This window comes from Amblyomma americanum, chromosome 10 (genome assembly GCF_052857255.1).
Source record: "Amblyomma americanum isolate KBUSLIRL-KWMA chromosome 10, ASM5285725v1, whole genome shotgun sequence".
Lineage (NCBI taxonomy): Eukaryota > Metazoa > Arthropoda > Arachnida > Ixodida > Ixodidae > Amblyomma > Amblyomma americanum.
Genome location: NC_135506.1, coordinates 33,852,506 through 33,875,598, shown reverse-complemented (window position 1 = coordinate 33,875,598; position 23,093 = coordinate 33,852,506). Strand labels below are relative to the sequence as shown.

At 48.1% G+C, this 23,093-nt stretch overlaps 1 protein-coding gene across 2 annotated transcripts; it reads left to right on the top strand.

Annotated features, from left to right (window-relative positions):
- The first annotated feature begins 12,654 nt into the window (after positions 1-12,654).
- LOC144107890 (uncharacterized) lies at positions 12,655-22,076 on the top strand. Of its 2 annotated transcripts, none has more exons than XM_077641112.1 (8): positions 12,655-13,069; positions 14,851-15,050; positions 15,127-15,153; positions 16,103-16,165; positions 16,268-16,339; positions 16,536-16,610; positions 17,125-17,187; positions 17,697-22,076. In XM_077641112.1, the coding sequence occupies exons 1-8, from the start codon at positions 12,828-12,830 to the stop codon at positions 19,958-19,960; spliced, it is 3,006 nt and encodes a 1,001-aa protein (XP_077497238.1). In that variant the 5' UTR covers positions 12,655-12,827; the 3' UTR covers positions 19,961-22,076. The 2 variants fall into 2 exon arrangements, with proteins under 2 accessions (XP_077497238.1, XP_077497239.1); XM_077641113.1 differs by having other exon boundaries at positions 17,105-17,187; positions 17,697-17,782.
- The last annotated feature ends 1,017 nt before the right edge of the window (positions 22,077-23,093 follow it).

Below are 23,093 nucleotides of genomic sequence, written 5' to 3'. Positions count from 1 at the left end.
CCGGGAATAACGTTTCATTTGTAAGTATTTGCATAGCAGTGTACTAGGCTTGGTCGATCGCACCTGACCGCCCCCGACCATGCGCGAATACAACTGTGCAGATTACATAGCGCTTTTTAAGCACTTTATTTTGCCAGAATGGAGCGTATACCGAGCCATGTTATCATGTTTCCCTGTAATAAGTTTCCTAAAGATCCTGGTTTGCGTGGTGCGTGGGAGCGTGCGGTACGCCGGGATGGCTGGGCGCCGAAGGATGGTGACCGTCTTTGTTCAACGCATTTTGAGCGTCAGTGCTTCGACAGGACCGGGCAAACAACCAGACTGCGACCTGGCAGCGTTCCTAGCATCTTTCCGGCACTCCCACCGCATCTCCAAAAGCCTGTAAGTACAAACGCGGCCTCATGTAGTACGTTCGCGATGGTTAGTGGAGATGACTTGTTCTTAAGCTATTTTAAAAACGCGCTGGTACAGTATCAGCGTTTCTAAAGTTGTTGATGCTGGCTCTCCAGCACTGCATGACTACGTGAGTATCGCAATGCAAAGCGGGTCACGAGTAATTAGGAAAGAACGCAAATGCTCTCTTGTCTCTGTGTTTTTCTTTTTTCTCAGTTTTGGTCTCTCGACAGTCGTATTTCATGTTCACTTTGCCATAACTTTACGGCACTATATGTAACAGGTGCTTGAAATACACAAGCTTTCACTGACTCATACGCTTTCCTTCTTACAGCGAAAGAGAAAGCGTGACCCCCCCAAGTGTCGGACGGTGCCCGCGATAAGTCCCGAGATTAGCGAGGAGCCGGTGGAACCCGAAGGACCTACAGATCAAGCTACAGATGAAGTGAGCTCACCAAGCAAGGATTGGTATCGGCAAAAAGCCAGAGATGCAGAGGGACAGGTCAACCAACTGAAAAAAAAGGTCAAGACATTGCACCAGACAAAACGAAGACTAGCGGCGCGGTGCAATACTTCCCGCGAATTGGTCAAGGAGCTGAGAGAGATGAAGCTCTTGTCAGAGAGAGGCCTTGAGGTTTTTGAAGCCTCCTTTTCTCCTGACATGCAACAGCTCCTTGGCAGAGCCATCGACAAGACAAGCAACAAATATCCTCCTGAACTGCGCGCATTCGCATTAACGCTTCACTTTTACTCTCCTGCTGCATATGAATATGTAAGAGCTAAGTTTAATAATGCTTTGCCTGCTCAGCGCACGCTGCGCGAGTGGTACAAGGCAGTGAATGGTGAGCCTGGGTTCACATCTGAAGCGTTTGCGTTGTTAAAAAATGTGACGCAAGGCCGGGACGAGCCATTGTTTGCTGCTCTTATGATAGACGACATGTCCATCAAGAAACACGTCCAGCTGGTCGGCAACAAGGTAGTTGGCTACGTCGACCTTGGCACAGAACTGTCTGACGACAGCCTCCCAGAGGCAACCAATGCTTGCGTGTTTATGGCTGTTGCATTGAATATGAGGTTGAAAGTCCCTCTTGGCTATTTTCTCATTGAGTCCCTTTCTGGATCAGAAAGGGCAGACTTAGTGAAAGAGTGTCTGTCAAGAGTCGCATCAGCAGGAGTAGAAGTTGTTTCGCTGACATTTGATGGAGCCGCTTCAAACTTCACCATGGCAAGGTGCCTCGGAGCGGACCTCAGCTACCATTCATCTATGTTCAGCACCAGTTTCGAGCACCCAACAGAGCCTTCCAAGAAAGTTTTCGTGATGCTTGATGCATGTCACATGATCAAACTGATCCGAAACTGCCTGGGGTCTGTGAGTCACCTCATTGATCTTGAAGGTTCAAATGTCAAATGGTGCTATATTGAAGCTTTGGAAGCATTGCAGCGCAAAGAGGGGCTCCACTTGGGGAACAAGCTCACGAGAGTTCATCTCTTGTGGGAAAAACAGAAGATGAAGGTTCGGCTTGCGGTTCAAACGCTGAGTTCATCGGTCGCTGACGCACTTGACTGTTGTGAGTCCACACTGAAATTGCCGCAATTTCGAGGTGCGCATGCCACAGCAAAATTCATACGGATCTTTGATCGCCTCTTTGACCTACTGAACTCAAGAAATCACCTGGCACGCTCATATAAGGCTGCAATACGCAAGGAGAATGCAGCATCTTGGAAGTCATTTCTCCAGGAGGCTGAACAGTATATTAGGAACTTGAAAGATGCCAATGGAAGACTAATGACTGACGGACAGAAGAAAACTGGGTTTGTAGGCCTGCTCATTTGCATGCAGAGCGTTGCAGTTTTGTTTGAAGGACTTGTTTCGACAGGCAAGCTCAAATACCTCCTGACACACAAGATGTCTCAAGATCACTTAGAGACTTTTTTTGGTTGTGTACGGGGAAGGGGTGGCTTCAACAACAACCCCACTGCCTGCCAGTTTAAAGCTGCATATAAGCGTCTTCTTGTTCAGACCGAAGTCAAGTCATCTAACGCAGGGAATTGCTCCCAAGATGTTGTTACTGTTTTCAGTCTGTCTGCTGCCACTGATATGGCCGAATCTCCAGTGGCAGTAACATCGCAGAGAAGGTCTGCAATATTGGAGCCTTTGGACGACGAGCACGATTATACTGACCGTGTGGACTTTCCCAAGAGCCTGTCAGCAGTAGCGAACTCTGTTGTTCCCTACATTGCAGGATTTGTAGCTGCAAAAGTTGCTGCTAGAACACAATGTGAGGACTGTGTGGCAGCGCTGCATTCCAATGAGCTGACCGGCCTCATTCGTGCAAAAAGCCGTGGTGGGCTTATAGCACCATCCAAGGACGTCTTGCAGATCTGCGAGGCTGCTGAAAAGGGACTCAGAGTGCTGCAAGTTCAATACAAAGATTTAAGGCTGCTGCATGCGCAATGCGAACACCTTGTAGTGGAGATTCTGACCACAGTTATTGAGAGGGCCTGGTTTGCACAACTTGAAACTCATCTGTTGGACTGCGACCCATTAGATAACCATATTTACAACTTGTCCAAGAAAATTGCACAGCTCTATCTGAAGGTCAGAATTCATCACATTGCCAAGGAGATGAACCGAGGAAATTGCGAAGAGAAGGTGCGCACTCTCTTGTCCAGACTGATTATCTTTAAGAATCAGTGACTCTTGTGTATATATATGCATTACTCAATGCAGTATAGATATGCCAAGTTCAGATAGTCGGCATTGTTATTCTTTAGAGTGCTCTGTATGTGTAAGTTTTTGTTTCCGCAACTTGCTGCTTTTCATGTTTGCCTTTCTACCTTAATTTGCCATGGAACCCTGTAATAGAGTGAATAAACCCTGATTAAATGAAAGTAAAGCGCGGTTTTCTTGTTCATGTTTAAACAACCTTTGGGCTTAAATTGAAACACAGACTGCATACACAGCTTTATGGCACCATGAAGCACTTCTAATATTCATAAATTAAACTGCAGGGCCAAATGGTGTCAGTATTAGTGGTGATCTGGTCATGTGCGGCAGATCTTAATCCAGGTAGCAATGACAGTATGCTCGACCATTGCAGTTGCTTTCGTTTCTTTCCGCATGTTTTAGATATTCGAGAACCCTACCATGTATTGCAGAACTGTAAACGCTTAATTGTCCTTCCCATTCCCAGTAAAGAGTATGTTCGTCAGTTAACTTTCCGTCCAATCACTGCTAATGTTTCATTGCATGATTAGCTGAAACGACACGCTTTACGCGCTTTGTTGAGAAAATTATCAGCTTTCCAAGGCAGCGACAGTTAACAGGAGAAATCGCCTACCGGAGCCTTTCAGGCAAATTCACGCGAAAATCGGGGAGAATATACAAGCGAATTTAGTGCCCTTAGAAGCAACATCCCTACCAGAAGATGTTTCTCACTTATTCTTGCGGCTGAGGCGAAAAAAAATCGCAAAATTAGTCGTTCTCTGCTGGCGCGCATTTCACCACGGCCTGTTTCCGCCCCTGGCAAGATGGCCGCCGGTCTGTCTGGCTGGCTTCACCTGTTCCTGCATGCATGCATAGGGGGCCTCCACTCCAGAAGTTTTAATATAACCTCCTTGGTTGTAAACAAGCAGCGGCCTCTTGGCATGCAGAAAGTACATAGTCGCAGTTTCGCACACACTCTTCCTGCTTGAAATTAAGCTTGATAAATATACTTCGGAAAAAAAATGTCGTTGTGTAATTACACTTAGATTATTTCTATTGCAGTGTTGTGTAAGTTTAAGGGCATATTACATATGCGGTAGCAGGGACAATTCATGTCGTTGGGAGTTACGTTGTCTGGCAACCCGGAAAACGCGCCGCGAAGGCGCCGCTCCCCTTTTTTCGTGCGGGTGCTCGCGCGTTGACGGCAACGCGGTCGTCCACCGCGCGTCGCGTTTTTCGCTCGCGGAAAACGCGCCATGCGGTTCCGCCTTAACGGGTAACGTACTTACGTTAACATTTTTCGGTACCGTGAGTTGTCACGTTACTAGTTACCTTTTAAAAAAAAGTTCCACTTATGACCCACTCCGCCCCCTTTTTTTTAGAAAAAAAAAGAGACATCGGCGAACAGAATGTCCGCCGATGTCGGCCGTGCTAAATTTAAAGCTGATAGCGAACTTTCGAGATAAAGCGTGCAAAGTTACTAGAACAATCCGGAACAACGTAGAATCAGCTCTGCCTGGCTGCTATCAATCGAGATAAATCTAATCGCGTCTTGCGTCGCAAACAAAGCGATAAAGTTGTGTGGCGGGAGATTTGAAGAATGAACAAACACAGCAAATGTTAGCGGCAATATCTTGAGTTCTTAAGGCAAAGACGCACTAGTTAAAATTTATGGCTATGAAGTAACGGCAAAGTAACGTGCGATACTTTTTTTCGGTAACGGTAAAGATAACGCGTTACTTTTTTTAGGTAACGTAGGGCGATAACGCGTTCCTTTTTTTCGTAGCGTAACGAGTAACGTATTTAGTTACTTTTTTTTCGGTAACGCCTGCAACACTGCCTTTTTTGTGTAATTAGCCAAGTAATTATAAATAAATGAACAAACAAATGCTTTACCTCGCGCGACTCGTGTAAGCTTCCCGGTGACCTGAATTAGATCATGTTTACAGGCGTTACAGAAGTTGGTGGCCAGGATTTTATGCAGCAGCGGTACACAAAAACGTTTCATCGCAATTTACTTTTTTTATTGCCACTTGCACCTACACAAATGATATGCACGCGCATGCACCTACGCAAAACATACGTATCAGTCGAGATTTGGTTTTCGTGTTACCCTGGTAGGATGTTAAAGGCCCATGCTGGGTTAACGAAATTTCCGGCTTGCAGGCGCCGCCATCCGGTCGCTTCTCTACTACTTAGCTTCTTATCCGGCGGTGGCACCAGCTTTCTCTTTAAAAGTCTGAGTTCTCAACGATTTCGGAATAGGTTTGCGCGCGCTCATCCAGGTTCCGACAGTCCGGCGGCTCCACGGTTCCTCGGAAGCAGACAATATGGGATTGCGTCGACTACCCCGGAGTCGACGAAGATATTGATAGCAGAGAAAGCTGGCAAGCCCTGCTGCGCAGCGAAGAACCCGCTCGGCAGAAACAAGCCAATCCGCCTGGCGGCTGCTGTCGCGTTGAGATGAAATCTATTTGTTAGCCTTTAGTCACGGAGGCTCCGGCCCCCGCCCTCCAGGCTTGCGTGACTGGGGCAGTGAGTAGTAAGATGTGTCCATTTCCGGTGGAAATAAACGCTGTCATCCACCCATCCATCAAGTCGAGATTTCCAACACGTGAAAATGTCGCGACTTGACTTTCGCTGCCGGCGCACACCGCGGCGTCGTTGGTTTCGCCGTGTCTGAAGCTGCTGATGGCTCGAACATGTATGACAAGAGTCCAAACTGTTCAACACTGCTTGGATTATCCATAATTTCTAAAACGTAGTCCTTAAAAGCCCGCTGAAGCAACGCGCTACTCAGCAACGCCGTCGGTGCCGGCCGGAGATCCCCGTGGATGACGTCACGACGGTCCCGACCAATCGCGGGCAAAAGCGGAGTTCGCTCGTCGTCCGATCGTTTTTGAGTGGCTTCCGCCAGCGAGCGGGTCACGGATGGCGCACGGATGGAAAGTTGATCTTCAGAGCATCGTTCGATATCGTTTTTGAGCGGTTTCCTGTTTTCGGCCTCCGGGCAGACGTGGGGCGGAAAGGTGTTGTACGATCACTTTGAAGAGGTTATTAATTGTGGGGAGCAGTCGCGCAGGGAGTAGGCAGGCAGAGGTGGGGGGCGCAGCCCGGTAACTGCCTCCTTTTGCAGGGGTACACCGCAACTGAGCCGCGCGGGCAGGGGTAGAAAAGAATGAGCAGATAGGAAGCGGTCTGAAGAGGTTTGCGCATGACCTACTGCCGCAGCATTCCGACTTGCGCGCCCACCGATTCACACGACGGTCCGTTCGCCCGCGGCCCGCGCATCACGTGCTCATGCGCCACTAAAAACTGGCCTGCGATCCGATGACGTCAAGCGGATGCGACGGACCAAAAGAGCAGACGACGCGCTGGGTGTACCACTGTTGCCAGATTATTTTAAAGCGTTTGGCAACGCTGGTCAAGCTCGTTTCTCCTCCCGACCCATGACTGCGATTGAATGGTGCAGGTGCGGCCCTTTATCCATTTCCTCAATGGCCTGGGCCGTCTTGCTAACCGAGTAGATCACTTCGCAGTGCAGCTTGTCAAAACAGCGCGCCAGCTCAACGCCACTCATCGAAATGCGGCAGCAGAAATACTGGCAAGAGCGGCGGTTGCCAGAGCGGGCGCGCCCATCTTCGCGGGCCGCCGCTGATTCACACGAGGGGAGAGGAACGAACTTCCTTGGTTGTCCAGTCCGCGAGCCGACAGCACACCTCTCGATTTGGTGACGCACGAATACGTGATTCATGGGCCGCGGGCGAACAGTCCGTCGTGTGAATCGCCATAAAAGGTGTTGGCCTCTCTTCAGGGTGTTGCCCGGCAGTGCCTGTCTGCTGTCTAATCGCGTGCGGCGGTACAGGCATGTGCTAGTAGCAAAACACACAGATATCTTGCAGTAGAAATTGCCCGTATCCATTGCGGCGTACTAGAGACACCCGTTGCGTTAGAGTTGCGTCAACGTTTGTTTTTTTTTTTTGCTGCGGGATTTCAGTCGAAGGTGCAATTACAGTACACTGTAGTACAATCGTGGTCGCCTAGATATGGCATGAATATCGGTGCGGCCGACTCTAACGGCCGCGAAGCAATTCGTGACAAAACTTTTCAACATCGCAGAAGAGCCTGATCGTCTGACGCGATGTTGTGGGAAACGATATGTCGACCATTTCTATCCAAGAGGCGGAAAGACGCGTCACATCGCGATCACGTACTCCTCGTTCGATGTGCTATATATGTTCTCACAATGGTCGACGATTTGCCGAAATAACAGAAGGCCGTCCCCTCTGAAATCTTACGCTCAGAGGTGGGAAAATGCGCTCATTTTTGCTTTTCCTCCCTCACCCTCACTTTTGAATCCATGGCCCTCCCTCACCCTCACTTTGAAAAGTTATTCGGCCCTCCCTCGCCCTCGCCCTCACACATCATTGGCCCTCCCTCACCCTCGCCCTCACCAACAGTCGTTTTAAAACTAGTTATTCATGTAGTCGGCTACCTCTGGCGATATTACTGACTAATAAACATTACAGTAATAAACATAAACAGTAATAAGAAAACCCCTCAAGGCAGTATTGGACGACAGATTAGATGCTTATATTGTTGTGCGTGCGCGTGTACGTGTGTGTGCTGCTTGAGCTAATACGTGAGACAAAACCGAGACAGCATCGAGTTGAGCCCCAAAATATTTTTTTTATTCGAGCAATGTGCCATGAGGCATAAGTTAAAAAAGGAAGAGGGGAAAGAATGCACGGGATAGAAAGTTAAAAGAAGCAGTGAAGACCCGTTGCGCTGAGGTAGTCGCAGAGGTTGCTAATGAAACGGTTGACCATAGTCCACTTTACGTAGTCACTTTTGCGGTTCCACCGCAGGCCCACCTCCCTGAAGAGCCGTTTTCTTATAGCAGCCGTCGCTGGGCACGTCCATAACAAGTGCGCACATCACAAATGTCCGGTGCAGCGCTACAGTGAGGGCACCTGTCAGGTGCTGGCAGATCTTTGGCACGCCACCGATGACGGACAGATGGTGTCAGAGCCGCCCCTGCCCGAATCCGGCGCACGGATACCTCCTCCTGCCGAGTAAGACAACGGGGGAGAGGATGCGAACACGGAGGAATTAGAGCGCGTGTTCGCTGGCGCAGAACTTCGGAATCGAAACATGGGACAGGAACGGATCTGGGGTAAGACGGGAAGGTGGCGGATCGTCTGATGTATGAAGATGAGTTATAGCATCCGCTTGAATGCTATGTGGATCCTGGGCATGGCCGCGAATCCAGTGTATGCGCACAGGACATGGATACTTTGCGCAGAGCACATGAATTGATTGTGAAATCTGGAATGTCCGTCGAACAGCCTTAAGCTGTTTAAGGGCGGCGCGAGAGTCGGTGTAAATATGAACTGCATTGAATGTTGGAACGAGCGGAAGGGAAGCACAATGGCATTATAAATGGCTTGAAGTTCCAATGCCAGAGGAGTGCACGTATCCGCAGTATACGTCACTTTGGCAGCGGCAGCGGCGGCGTACAGACAGCCCGTAAACACGCTCGCCTATCTTTGCAGGCGCTGTGGACACGAGCACTGCCTGTGTTTTGGAACCATACCCGGGACGCATACGCGGCTTCATTGCTTTTCCAAGCTTCGAGAAGACCCTATTTTTCAAGCATCAACTGGATCGTCATCTGCTGCCATCTGTTTTCGCCGGCTGGAGACTCACTCCTGGCCTATCAGCTTCATCGAGGGAGCGGAATCCATTTGCATTGCAGTCACTTTGGCAGCGGAGGCGTACAGACAGCCCGTAAACACGCTCGCCTATCTTTGCAGGCGCTGTGGACACGAGCACTGCCTGTGTTTTGGAACCATATCCGGGACGCATACGCGGCTTCATTGCTTTTCCAAGCTTCGAGAAGACCCTATTTTTCAAGCATCAACTGGATCGTCATCTGCTGCCATCTGTTTTCGCCGGCTGGAGACTCACTCCTGGCCTATCAGCTTCATCGAGGGAGCGGAATCCATTTGCATTGCAGTCACTTTGGCAGCGGCGGCGTACAGACAGACTGCAAACACGCTCGCCTATCTTTGCAGGCGCTGTGGACACGAGCACTGCCTGTGTTTTGGAACCATACCCGGGACGCATACGCGGCATCATTGCTTTTCCAAGCTTCGAGAAGACCCTATTTTTCAAGCATCAACTGGATCGTCATCTGCTGCCACCTGTTTTCGCCGGCTGGAGACTCACTCCTGGCCTATCAGCTTCATCAAGGGAGCAGAATCCATTTGCATTGCAGTCACTTTGGCAGCGGAGGCGTACAGACAGCCCGCAAACACGCTCGCCTATCTTTGCAGGCGCTGTGGACACGAGCACTGCCTGTGTTTTGGAACCATACCCGGGACGCATACGCGGCTTCATTGCTTTTCCAAGCTTCGAGAAGACCCTATTTTTCAAGCATCAACTGGATCGTCATCTGCTGCCATCTGTTTTCGCCGGCTGGAGGCTCACTCGTGGCCTATCAGCTTCATCAAGGGAGCAGAATCCATTTGCATTGCAGTCACTTTGGCAGCGGCGGCGTACAGACAGACTGCAAACACGCTCGCCTATCTTTGCAGGCGCTGTGGACACGAGCACTGCCTGTGTTTTGGAACCATACCCGGGACGCATACGCGGCTTCATTGCTTTTCCAAGCTTCGAGAAGACCCTATTTTTCAAGCATCAACTGGATCGTCATCTGCTGCCATCTGTTTTCGCCGGCTGGAGACTCACTCCTGGCCTATCAGCTTCATCGAGGGAGCGGAATCCATTTGCATTGCAGTCACTTTGGCAGCGGAGGCGTACAGACAGCCCGTAAACACGCTCGCCTATCTTTGCAGGCGCTGTGGACACGAGCACTGCCTGTGTTTTGGAACCATACCCGGGACGCATACGCGGCTTCATTGCTTTTCCAAGCTTCGAGAAGACCCTATTTTTCAAGCATCAACTGGATCGTCATCTGCTGCCATCTGTTTTCGCCGGCTGGAGACTCACTCCTGGCCTATCAGCTTCATCGAGGGAGCGGAATCCATTTGCATTGCAGTCACTTTCGCAGCGGAGGCGTACAGACAGCCCGTAAACACGCTCGCCTATCTTTGCAGGCGCTGTGGACTCGAGCACTGCCTGTGTTTTGGAACCATACCCGGGACGCATACGCGGCATCATTGCTTTTCCAAGCTTCGAGAAGACCCTATTTTTCAAGCATCAACTGGATCGTCATCTGCTGCCACCTGTTTTCGCCGGCTGGAGACTCACTCCTGGCCTATCAGCTTCATCAAGGGAGCGGAATCCATTTGCATTGCAGTCACTTTGGCAGCGGCGGCGTACAGACAGCCCGCAAACACGCTCGCCTATCTTGGCAGGCGCTGTGGACACGAGCACTGCCTGTGTTTTGGAACCATACCCGGGACGCATACGCGGCATCATTGCTTTTCCAAGCTTCGAGAAGACCCTATTTTTCAAGCATCAACTGGATCGTCATCTGCTGCCACCTGTTTTCGCCGGCTGGAGACTCACTCCTGGCCTATCAGCTTCATCAAGGGAGCGAAATCCATTTGCATTGCAGTCACTTTGGCAGCGGCGGCGTACAGACAGCCCGCAAACACGCTCGCCTATCTTTGCACGCGCTGTGGACACGAGCACTGCCTGTGTTTTGGAACCATACCCGGGACGCATACGCGGCATCATTGCTTTTCCAAGCTTCGAGAAGACCCTATTTTTCAAGCATCAACTGGATCGTCATCTGCTGCCACCTGTTTTCGCCGGCTGGAGACTCACTCGTGGCCTATCAGCTTCATCAAGGGAGCGGAATCCATTTGCATTGCAGTCACTTTGGCAGCGGAGGCGTACAGACAGCCCGCAAACACGCTCGCCTATCTTCGCAGGCGCTGTGGACACGAGCACTGCCTGTGTTTTGGAACCATACCCGGGACGCATACGCGGCATCATTGCTTTTCCAAGCTTCGAGAAGACCCTATTTTTCAAGCATCAACTGGATCGTCATCTGCTGCCACCTGTTTTCGCCGGCTGGAGACTCACTCGTGGCCTATCAGCTTCATCAAGGGAGCGGAATCCATTTGCATTGCAGTCACTTTGGCAGCGGCGGCGTACAGACAGCCCGCAAACACGCTCGCCTATCTTTGCAGGCGCTGTGGACACGAGCACTGCCTGTGTTTTGGAACCATACCCGGGACGCATGCGCGGCTTCATTGCTTTTCCAAGCTTCGAGAAGAACCTATTTTTCAAGCATCAACTGGATCGTCATCTGCTGCCATCTGTTTTTGCCGGCTGGAGACTCACTCCTGGCCTATCAGCTTCATCAAGGGAGCGGAATCCATTTGCATTGCAGTCACTTTGGCAGCGGCGGCGTACAGACAGCCCGCAAACACGCTCGCCTATCTTTGCAGGCGCTGTGGACACGAGCACTGCCTGTGTTTTGGAACCATACCCGGGACGCATACGCGGCTTCATTGCTTTTCCAAGCTTCGAGAAGACAATATTTTTCAAGCATCAACTGGATCGGCATCTGCTGCCATCTGTTTTCGCCGGCTGGAGACTCACTCCTGGCCTATCAGCTTCATCAAGGTAGCGGAATCCATTTGCATTGCAGTCACTTTGGCAGCGGCGGCGTACAGACAGCCCGTAAACACGCTCGCCTATCTTTGCAGGCGCTGTGGACACGAGCACTGCCTGTGTTTTGGAACCATACCCGGGACGCATACGCGGCTTCATTGCTTTTCCAAGCTTCGAGAAGACCCTATTTTTCAAGCATCAACTGGATAGTCATCTGCTGCCATCTGTTTTCGCCGGCTGGAAACTCACTCCTGGCCTATCAGCTTCATCAAGGGAGCGGAATCCATTTGCATTGCAGTCACTTTGGCAGCGGCGGCGTACAGACAGCCCGCAAACACGCTCGCCTATCTTGGCAGGCGCTGTGGACACGAGCACTGCCTGTGTTTTGGAACCATACCCGGGACGCATACGCGGCATCATTGCTTTTCCAAGCTTCGAGAAGACCCTATTTTTCAAGCATCAACTGGATCGTCATCTGCTGCCACCTGTTTTCGCCGGCTGGAGACTCACTCCTGGCCTATCAGCTTCATCAAGGGAGCGAAATCCATTTGCATTGCAGTCACTTTGGCAGCGGCGGCGTACAGACAGCCCGCAAACACGCTCGCCTATCTTTGCACGCGCTGTGGACACGAGCACTGCCTGTGTTTTGGAACCATACCCTGGACGCATACGCGTCTTCATTGCTTTTCCAAGCTTCGAGAAGACCCTATTTTTCAAGCATTAACTGGATCGTCATCTGCTGCCATCTGTTTTCGCCGGCTGGAGGCTCACTCGTGGCCTATCAGCTTCATCAAGGGAGCGGAATCCATTTGCATTGCAGTCACTTTGGCAGCGGCGGCGTACAGACAGCCCGCAAACACGCTCGCCTATCTTTGCAGGCGCTGTGGACACGAGCACTGCCTGTGTTTTGGAACCATACCCGGGATGCATACGCGGCTTCATTCCGCGCCGTAAGTGTCGCCACGGTCGGAACGATTGCAGCGATCCTGGTATCTGGCAGCAAACGCGGCTGGAGTCAAGCCTAATAAAAAGTAAAATTTCTCGACCATAGTAGACAACACAAACATGCTTATGAATGAAAATATAACCAGTCGTAAGCATTAAAAATAGTATATCAAAGAAATAAATTGCGAAAATGACACAACGCGTCTGCGCCGCCAGTGCCGCCGCGGGCAACGCTGCAGCGCAGTGGCAGCAGACGACAGCGACCGGCGCAAGCATAGCGAAACTACGCGAGCGACTGCCGACGCGACGTGCGCACTGGACCAGCGTGATTACCGTCCTCAGCGTCATGTCGCATATGTATTGTTGCGCGAAGTGGTGCAGCACATCCGGCAAGAGTGGAGAACATCTCTTCAGATTACCTTCTGACCACAGGTATTTATGAATTCACTGACTATCGTATCCCTCTTTGCATAGCCGTTGGCGACCGTTGTGCCTTTGTTTTGACCGCCCTTGGTCGTTACCATTTGAAATTGCCGACGGAATAGAACTAGTTTTACCTGGCGCTGTTTACTGCAGTGGCTTTGGTTTTGCGAGATGAGTTTGATAAGTACGTTTAAGGACATTAAAGCAAAATTAAGGGAAGGTGCTGCAGTTTGAGATGGCCCAACAGCCGTTGCCTCTCGTAAGCGTGGGACCGTTAGTTACCTTGCTTGCTTGTTCGCATGTGTGTGTGTGTGTGTCTGACTCACTGACTTTTCTCGCTGCCTTTAAAAGCTTATTCCCCGCAGATTCCGGTGCCCTCAGAGTGTATTTTAAATATGAATATTCTAACTTCTGTGCCTATAGCGTCGTCAGCGGAGTAATTGTAATGCTCAGTTTGGCTGTTTCTTTACGGAGTTCAGCGCGCTTGAATATTATTTCTTGCGTGTTCGTGCATGGTTTCTGCAGCAGTGATGCACGTCACATAAATTATCGAGCTGTTCAGACTAACACCACTAGTGTTGGACACCGCGCTGAAAGTCCATTGCACGCCGTGAGCCGCATATAGAAAGTCCGCCGGTCTTGTTTTTCTTACTTTTACCGGAGCTGTTCCTCGCGATATCCGCGCTCAACCACCCATGTACTCCGTGGAAGCGTTTCTCGAAACTATTGCCTACCGTAGTGCTGCCGCTCCAGCATTGTAAATTTCGCTCCACACTCCACCCCGGCTGTCCTCTACGCTGCTCGCTCGCGGGGCGCACGACTGACCTTGGAGGGCTCTGAACTCTCCGCATTATTCCCATCTCCTCACATATGTCTCTTATCTCGCGCCTTGTCCTTGACAGCTTTTGGGAAGCTCGCAAATAGTTTCGCCTAGTACGCCGGAAACGCTCGTTTCCGGCGGGTGGGTGAGGGGAAGGCGAAGGTCGCTTTCTTCTTGTCTGTGTCTTTTTTGGGACATTTCCCTTGCTTAAGCACTTTTTTCCCCTTCTTCTGGACCCATGCTATTTGCCTGCACCTTCAGTTTCTTGAAAGAGCAGTGTTTCCTGTTGATGTTCTGCTCACATCCCTTTCACACTTCCCATTTGATCACAGTGAAAGCAAAAGATGAAAAACTGTGCCTACTGGTTCATTTACCTGCTGTTCTTAATCCAGACTTCAAATTTGTGGGCAAGCAGCTGTCTGCCATAGCATAGCTACATTGGCACTTGTGTTTAATGGAGGAATTAGAAAAGAACGAATCATGGGTGGTGGTTAGTATGCAGTTACCTAGAGAAAAGTGTGAGTGGAATAATTGCTATGATCAGATAGAGCTTAAGTCTGCAGTGAAGCTCTGTCCCCATTTCTATCTGCTGCACAAAATTATGCCGCACCCAAAAAGCAGTTGGAACAAAGAACTAGTTATTGTTGCCTAAACCAAAAGCAGATCACAAAAGAAAACATAAGCTCAAGAATTTTAAAGGTTCTGGCTTGTCGATCATAGCCAGACATTAAAAAGGTGATTTCATTCATCGTTTCGATTGGCCAGCATAGCAATAGACTAGCAGGCTGTGGCACATTGTTACAAACTGCTGTCTTATTTTGCTTGCATCCTGCCACAGTTGTTTTCACGCATATATGTTATATAATGTTCGTACCCCTTTGCTGTGTAAGGAGATGCTAATAAGCATTCCTGAAGTGAGGTATGCAAACCTTTAAAATGTATGAAATCATGTTATTTGGCTGTTTTTCAGATTCTCCATTTGGCTGAAATATGCCAATAGGCTTGAACTCCTGGAGACACCAAGGGAAAAGGTCTACAAAACATACAGGCTCTGCTCAAAGCACTTCACGAGGGATTGCTTCACTAGTGATGCCTGCACAAGGCTCACGCATGAAGCAGTCCCTTCCGTGAAGGTGCATGAGCCTCGTCTGAGAGCCTTGGTGCACCCGGGTAAGCAAAATTCCTCTCCCAGTAAATTCTTCCCAAGCTTGATCCCTCAGTGTATCCTGTGGCTTTTTTGTTGCAGATTTCTATGAAGGAGGTGCGGCACAAGGTGAGGGCACTATTTTCAGAAAAACCCATCCTGTAAATGTAAGACCAAAGGGAACAATTGCATTCATAGAGGCTAACTGCAAACATCACTTCCCGGGCACAAAACTTTCCTGCTTCAATGTCATGTGGCCATTGTTTCAGTTGCATCAGACTGCAGTTGTGTACCATGTTGTAGCTTAAATTTCTCTTAACCATATTAACAATCAGATGCTGGATAGTGCACTCCAGCAGCAGTGAGGAAAATAATTTTTACAACTCTATGTTTAGTATTCTTGTCATTATTACTTACTGTTCGCTGCGGTGAATAGAGGGCAGACTGCGCGAATTCACTCCAAAATAGCACACAGGGTCAAGAAAGAACACACACACGCACAAACTGCCAGCAGCTTATTGTGACACACGAGGCGGTAATTATACATGAAGTGGCCGCATATTGTGCAAGCATGGAGGGTAAACATTTTACCGGTTTCTAAGGTAAAAATGGTTCTTTGAGGAGCAACCCGCCAGGATATTTAGCGATGCACATGTCACTTAGGCTATCTGATTTCTTCCTGAATGATTTCGGGAATAAGTTTGCAAGCATTAATAGTGGTGACATTGCACGCTTCATAGATAGGTTTGCAGTTTGATTTGTATTTCCTACAATGCACATCAAGTGAATTTATGGCCTCGTGGTTCACAGTAAAGTGTTCGTTTGTGTGTTTTCATTCTTCTTCCTGTGTGCTGCTGTGCTATTTTGTATGTCGCGGTATATTGATCGCACAAATTTTTCCTTTTTAATCGTAACTGCCTACAAACTCACAAAAACGATTTAAGCCCAATTTAAGATCACACTAACTCCCAGCAAGAGAAACCGTTCCAAATAGAACATCAAGGCCATACTGTGCACTGAGCAGAAGGTGCTGCTATGCAGAGCTTGATTGGCTATCTTTTTTTCCTTGTTCGCATAGGCATTGAATCCGCTTCACCACTACAGTCCACTGCTGCACCAGTGGAAGTCATGCTTGGTCACGGTAAGTCTTCCTGCAATCTTGCATAGGAAAACATTCCTAATGTCTCACTACACCAGTTGGTTTGTTTTCCTTGGGAGTAACTAAGTGGTACCTATATTTCAGACTACTTGCCGTTGCCATCAACACTTGGGCTAGGCACAATTGCTGGTGCAGATTCTGCTGTCCATGACACAGGTAGGTGCACTAAGTCAGGATCTGTTTTACATTACAGCTTGAAATGAAGAACTTTTCATTTGGTTCAGGCTAACCCTGTAATGCAGTATTACTTATGCTGAGGGCTCTGTCATAGCACAAAAAAATAAACATATGTAATTACTTTGCTGGCTGATTTCTTTAGATTGGGAGTGTCTAAGCGGTCGTTTAATTGCAGACGACCCACACTCTTCACGTGCCCCGCAGCTCACTGATGTGCAGACTACGCCCCCTCCCCCAGCTGACGAAGAAGGTAGGTGCAATGCACTAATAGTGCAGTGATAATCTATGAAAATTCAACAATAGACTGCAGCACTATTGCTGCAGATTTGCACGTAATAAATTAACCCTCTGCAATAGCAGCAGTGTGCAATTATGTCGTGGTGTGCAATAATTAGGTGCACGTCGGCACATCTTACTGTACCACTACTTCGGATGCCAGACATTTGTTTCAGAAGAGAAGAAACAAGTGTTAACTTTATGCTCACCAACTAGTATTTCATATATTTTTCTGTGTGCATATGTATGAATGCATTGTTTACGTGGTGGACCCCTGTGTTATCTGTACAGAATTATATTTACAGGTAATTTTTCATTCAGCTCAATGAAAACATTGGATAGCCTTCTCAGGTACTTGTTCTTAAAATTGCTTCACTAGCCTGTTGCTTACCATTCACATACACGCTGCGTAGCCAGGCTAAAAATGTGCACCTGAGAATTAAAATACTTGGTTGAAGCCTCCCACAGTGTGTTTATTTATTTGACAGGTGCTGCCCAAAGCACACCCATCAGAGTGATTGCATCAGCATCATGGGACTCACCTGATTATGGTAAGTACTCAAGAAAACATTAGAATTTATTGCAAACTACAACCTTCCACTTCAATGAAAAAGTATGCATCGGTAACCTTGATATATTCATGATGGGTATCGGCAGGCCCGTAACAGCGTGTAGGTATCGCTTTACTGCACATAAATATTTCTGGTTTTTTCCATTTGCTTAACTCAAGCTTGTCATGAAAAATTGCTCTGAATATTAAGCAGGCAAAACACATGGATAACAATGAGATCCATTAACTATTACCCTGTCTGTATTACGAGCAACTAGTTTCCATTTAAGCGAGGCGTAAAGTTGGTCGCCAGAAAAAACTGTCCCTATCAGCGAGGATCATATTAACGGGGCACGACTGTATTCATCATTTCACACAAAAACATTGCCCTGCAAGTTTGGCAACCTGTAGCCCTGTGACTGCACCCTAATCTTGATTTTGTGAGGGATGTAGATGTAGGTCTCGCTCTGAGGCAAACATAAATATGCTTTTTTTATATATTTTTTGCAGCTGAAGCTGGTCCTAGTGGCCTCAGCGGTGCCAAAGAGAGTGTCAGACAGCCAGTGATGACACCAGCATCAGGAACGCCCAAGAGTCGGCGGAGGAAGGGCGCAGTTGTGTACACCCCTCGCACCAAAAAGCGCTTCGAGAAGTTGCATTCTCGAAGCGACAGGTACCGAAAGGCACTGAGTCGGATTAGGAAAAGGCACGACACAAGGCGAGTAACGCAGCAGGAGGCTCTCAACAAGCTTGAACCGCATTTGCCACAAGACCTTTTTGAATTGGTTAAAGCTCAAATCAGGCTCTGCTCATTTCCGAAATCCAAAAAGCACTGGTCAAAACAAATTAAACAATTCGCTCTCAATTTGTTCTTTCACTCTCCAAAAGCTTATCGCTTCCTCAGAGAAAAGCTCCATTTGCCACATGTGAGGACGCTAAGGCGCTGGCTGGCAGACATCCCAATGACACCTGGTATCATTCCAGGTGCCATGGATGCAATAGAATCAATTACAAAAGATTGGCCACTACAAGACAAAGCATGCTGTCTTTTATTCGATGAAATATCCTTGAAAAAAAATTTGATGTATGATCAATCAAAAGATATTGTAATTGGCTTCACAGATGATGGGAATACTAGGACTTCTCGTGTGGCAAACATAGCCCTTGTTATGGCGGTGTCTGGCATATCAAGAAGTTGGATGCAGCCAGTAGCCTTTGCAGCGTCCCACAATGCAACTTCAGTTCTTGCAATGCGCAAGCTGCTATTAGATTTAATTCAGCAGCTTCAAACCAAAGGTCTTCTGGTGAAAGCGGTCATTTGTGATCAAGGGTCGAACAATGTGAGTCTGTCAAGAATGCTCATCCATTCTATCCATGAACCATATTTTGTTGTCAACAACCGCAAAATATACTTCATGTTTGACACCCCACACCTAATCAAATGCACAAGAAATAATTTGCGACGACATAAGCTCACCATTGGCTCTGAGGTTGTTGACTGGACACACATCGAAACCCTTTACAAAAAAACTCGTCACATTGATCGGGCCTCCAAAACACCAGTTGAGCATCTCAAAAGCAGATTGGCAAAAAAACTAAAAGAGCAACACATCTACAGGATGCCCTTTGCTGACATGAGAGTGAAGTACGCCACACAAGTGTTCAGCGAATCCGTATCTGTGGCACTCCTCACTCTCATTGCCATTCAAGAGCTTCCTGTTGATGCAAAATTTACAGCAGAGTTCACGGAAAGGATGGATAAGCTTTTTGACTGCCTGAACAGTTCGGCCCTGAAAAAGCAGGACGACAAGTTGCGGTACGCAATGACAGAAGGCTCGGAACATCATGTCTTCCTTGAGTCGTGCATAGATTGGATCGCCCAATGGCATTTTGGTGGTCCTCTGGACAAGCAACCACACACCATCAAAGGTTGGCAGATTACAATCAAAGCCTTACTTCTGCTGTGGACAGATCTAAAGGCAGATTTCGATTACACTCATCTTTTCACTCGTCGGTTGCAGCAGGATCCGTTGGAAAATTTTTTTGCAATAGTTCGTCAAAAACATGGCTGCAATGAGACACCTAATGTGTACCAATTCGTGGCTGCTGTAAAACATATTTGGATTGGCCAACTTTTCAAACTTTCGCAAGGAAACTGCGAAGTGACAACACATGCGTTCCTCACCAACTTGGAGAGTGTTTCTGCAGTATTGTCACCAAGCAGCACTCCAAGCACAAGCCACAGCAGGCAGCAAGGCTCAGGTTCATCTGACTTGCAGGCGTCTTCACAAGATGCCCCTGACATAGTATACGAAAATGTTGTGTACCATGTTGCTGGCACTCTTGTGAAGAGCTTTCTTGACCAGAGAACCACAGAATGCACATGTGAGGGAACACTCCTTGCAGCAGACGGTGGCTCTCTCCATGGACGACACCAATTCTTTGCACTACTCAAGGAGAATGGTGTTCCCGAGCACCTTTTCCAGTCAATTGCCGCAACTTCTGAGGCATGTCTAAATTATATAAAGAAATTGGATTCGGCCTTCAGAAAAGAAATCTCTTGCTGTGCTCATTTGTCCAATGTGTCCAGGAATCTTCTTGAGAGGATGCCTAACCAGCAAGCTGTTTTCTGTTCATTAGGCTGCAAAATTAAATTCCTTAAATTATTCTGCCGCACAAGGCTGCATTGGCACCTTTCCTTTTTAAACAGGAGCATGACGTCAAAAACAAAACAGAGTGCTCCCGCCAGAAAGAGGCGCAAATTAGCCGGCTAAATTCATGAGGCACTGTGTTAGGATATTATTGTATTTGGATTTTTAATGCTGCCTACTTACTACACATGTGCTCTCTCTTTAACTTTTTGTTGTACTATTTATTTTTTATGTATATAAGTATTTATGTACCTGTTTATCCGTAATTCTGCTCCGATTGCACATATACTGTACTGACTGCTTTTGCTCCTGCTGCGTTACTTCTTTTACAAAGTACAAGTTTGCCTTCTAGAAGCCTTGTGTGCCTTGTTAGTATGAGCATTGCTATGACCATTGGTTCTCAAATTAATATTGCTGAATGCTAACAACTTACAAGAGGTGCTAGGGAAACCGTTTTGTTTTGGCTTCTCTTTCTTCCTGCGTGACAAGTATACAGGCTCAGTGCCCTTCAAGGAATGCCAGAATTCAGTTAATGACTGGCTGTATGCTAACCATAGTTCTTATGATCAGTAACAGTGCCATTTGTGCAAAAAGTAAATTTGTGAAGCACACCATAATGTTGAAGCATACATCGATTCAGGTGCTCGCAAAAACCAAAAAGTGCTCTGCGGAACCCAGGAGTTCTTGTGGTATATAACTTGGCAACCTCTGGTCATGGCTTGCCCTCTGTTATGCTGCTGGGAAAATTGGTGATAGCTACAGTTCATTTCATACATAAGGTACAACACAGTGAAATGTACGAAAGTAATCAGCAAGAAAAAATGAAGGGAGGTATGTTATTCCGTGCTTGTTTTGTGGCCGAGTGGTCTGAGGACTGACAAAGCAACAGCGTGTCGTCAGCAATAACAGTGCATTTAATCAAGCTCATGACAAATGCGTCATGTAGTAAGCCTGTAGGCAAAGCATTCACCATGTTTCGCTCACCACAAGGAACGCACTACTTTTTGGTCATGGATGCAGGCAGCGCAAACAAGAGCACTAGCTTTGACAGCATTGCACCTGATGTATGAAACAGAGAGCAGAACCCACAGGCAGCAAACGCGGACTGGCTCAGGTGCTCGGCTCTGTAACATTTAAGAGGGGTGTACGCATAAGATGAAAAATGTTTGACATGTTTGCTGGTGTCCAATACAAGCGTGCTCGAAATATGCTGCGGTGCTATTTGTAGTTGCTTTTTTTTTCCTTCTGGAAGTTGTAGCGTTTGGGGGTTTCACCTTTTGGAGCAACACATGGGTCATGAGGGGCACAATAGCAGCGGCCGGCGCATTACGCTGAACTGTGTGGCGTCCATAAGCGTTTGCAGATACTGTACAGTACACGGACCACTTGCAATTTACCATTCAGTAATATAATAACTGGACATTGTGGTAGATGCAGTATAACGCCACATAGAGAAACATTACTGGCCTGTTACGAACCCTGTGCGTTTTCATTTCTCAGATGAGTTATTTATACGCACGCATATTTTGTTACACCCCAATGTGTCATCGCAAGCTGAATTAATGACCTCCAATTACTGTTCGTCACCAGCCACGGCCACAACTGTTCAGAGAATTTTCATAAAGTCGCTTCTCCACACAATTCTCGGCCTGCCCTGGTTGCATCTTCCTCCCCTTGGTATCTACAAAACAAAGAAACCAAAATAGGGCATGGCAGACGAGCTGTGTCCTAAAGCATGCAAGCCTGTAACTCATCTGCCAAGAGCTAAACGTGCCCAAGGTTACCTAAGTTCTTTTCATGGCATCTGTTTACTAAGTTATAGCACTGCAGCATATTATGTTGTCCTTAGTCTGATGCAACGAGTGAAAGGCTGAAACTTTTCGCTGCCCTTCTCTGTATGTGTGTATGCATAGCCACAGACAGATACATTTCAATACATCTCGGATGTTGTACTTCACTGCTGTTCATCTGAACCTGCACAAAAGCATATGCTACATGAATGTAGCACATGCTTATATGTACCGGACCTACCTTGATAGTACCTTACCTCTTTGTACCCTGTATATATTCTCTGTGCACTCGCTCATGTGTTCTAGGTTTCCATAATGGAATTTATTAATTTTGATTTTTAGAACGATTGTCACTGATATTGCAATGCCCAAGATGCCTAAAATCACTTTTGTACATCGATTGTCACTACTGATGTTTCCTTTAATAAACTGTTCTTTGGAGAAAACTATTTACGTTTTTGGTACTCGAGCGAGCGCCCTAAGCAGCTGCTAATCAGCCGCGCTGGCCGCGCCGCTCGCCACCATGCACCGTGCTGCCTCAACAGACACATCGAAATGCAAAAGCGGGTAAGCAGATGTCGTAAGTACTTAGGAAATCAAGCGGGAATGCAGCGCGGGAGCAGCAAGTCACCAGTATTTACGAAGCTTGCATCGAGCTAGCGGCAGCCAGCACCACGAACGCGCGAGCAACCGCCCGCAACCAGCCGGGTAAACAAACGCCGCCATATTGGATTTTTCTGGATTGGCTTGGCTGAGCTTGTTTCAAAAAGTTTTGAGCAATTTATGCCTTTACCGCCAACTCCCAGGCACCGCCACCGTCGCATTTCAAAATCGTCCCCATTGGCTCTACGGGAATGTCACACCCTTGACCCTATTTTTCAAGCATCAACTGGATCGTCATCTGCTGCCGTCTGTTTTCGCCGGCTGGAAACTTACTCCTGGCCTATCAGCTTCATCAAGGGAGCGGAATCCATTTGCATTGCAGTCGCTTTGGCAGCGGCGGCGTACAGACAGCCCGTAAACACGCACGCCTATCTTTGCAGGCGCTGTGGACACGAGCACTGCCTGTGTTTTGGAACCATACCCTGGACGCATACGCGTCTTCATTGCTTTTCCAAGCTTCGAGAAGACCCTATTTTTCAAGCATCAACTGGATCGTCATCTGCTGCCACCTGTTTTCGCCGGCTGGAGACTCACTCCTGGCCTATCAGCTTCATCAAGGGAGCGGAATCCATTTGCATTGCAGTCACTTTGGCAGCGGCGGCGGCAGCGTACAGACAGCCCGTAAACACGCTCACCTATCTTTGCAGGTCGGTGGTAATTTCGATGCCTTTGGTAGAAATGCTACACTAAGTCCTCGCTGTTGCTGCCACGAGTGCTGCTTTTGTCACTGTTCTTGGGCGAAACGTCATAAACGTTCTGGACACGTTCACGATCACTGCCCCTTGAGTTATGGGAAGCTCTGG

Coding starts and splice junctions, on each gene's coding strand:
- LOC144107890 (XM_077641112.1), top strand. CDS start 12,828: ATGACACAACGCGTCTGCGCCGCCAGTGCCGCCGCGGGCAACGCTGCA. Junction 15,154..16,102: donor TGAAGGAGGTGCGGCACAAG/GTGAGGGCACTA, acceptor TTGTTCGCATAG/GCATTGAATCCGCTTCACCA. Junction 16,611..17,124: donor TCCCCCAGCTGACGAAGAAG/GTAGGTGCAATG, acceptor TTTATTTGACAG/GTGCTGCCCAAAGCACACCC.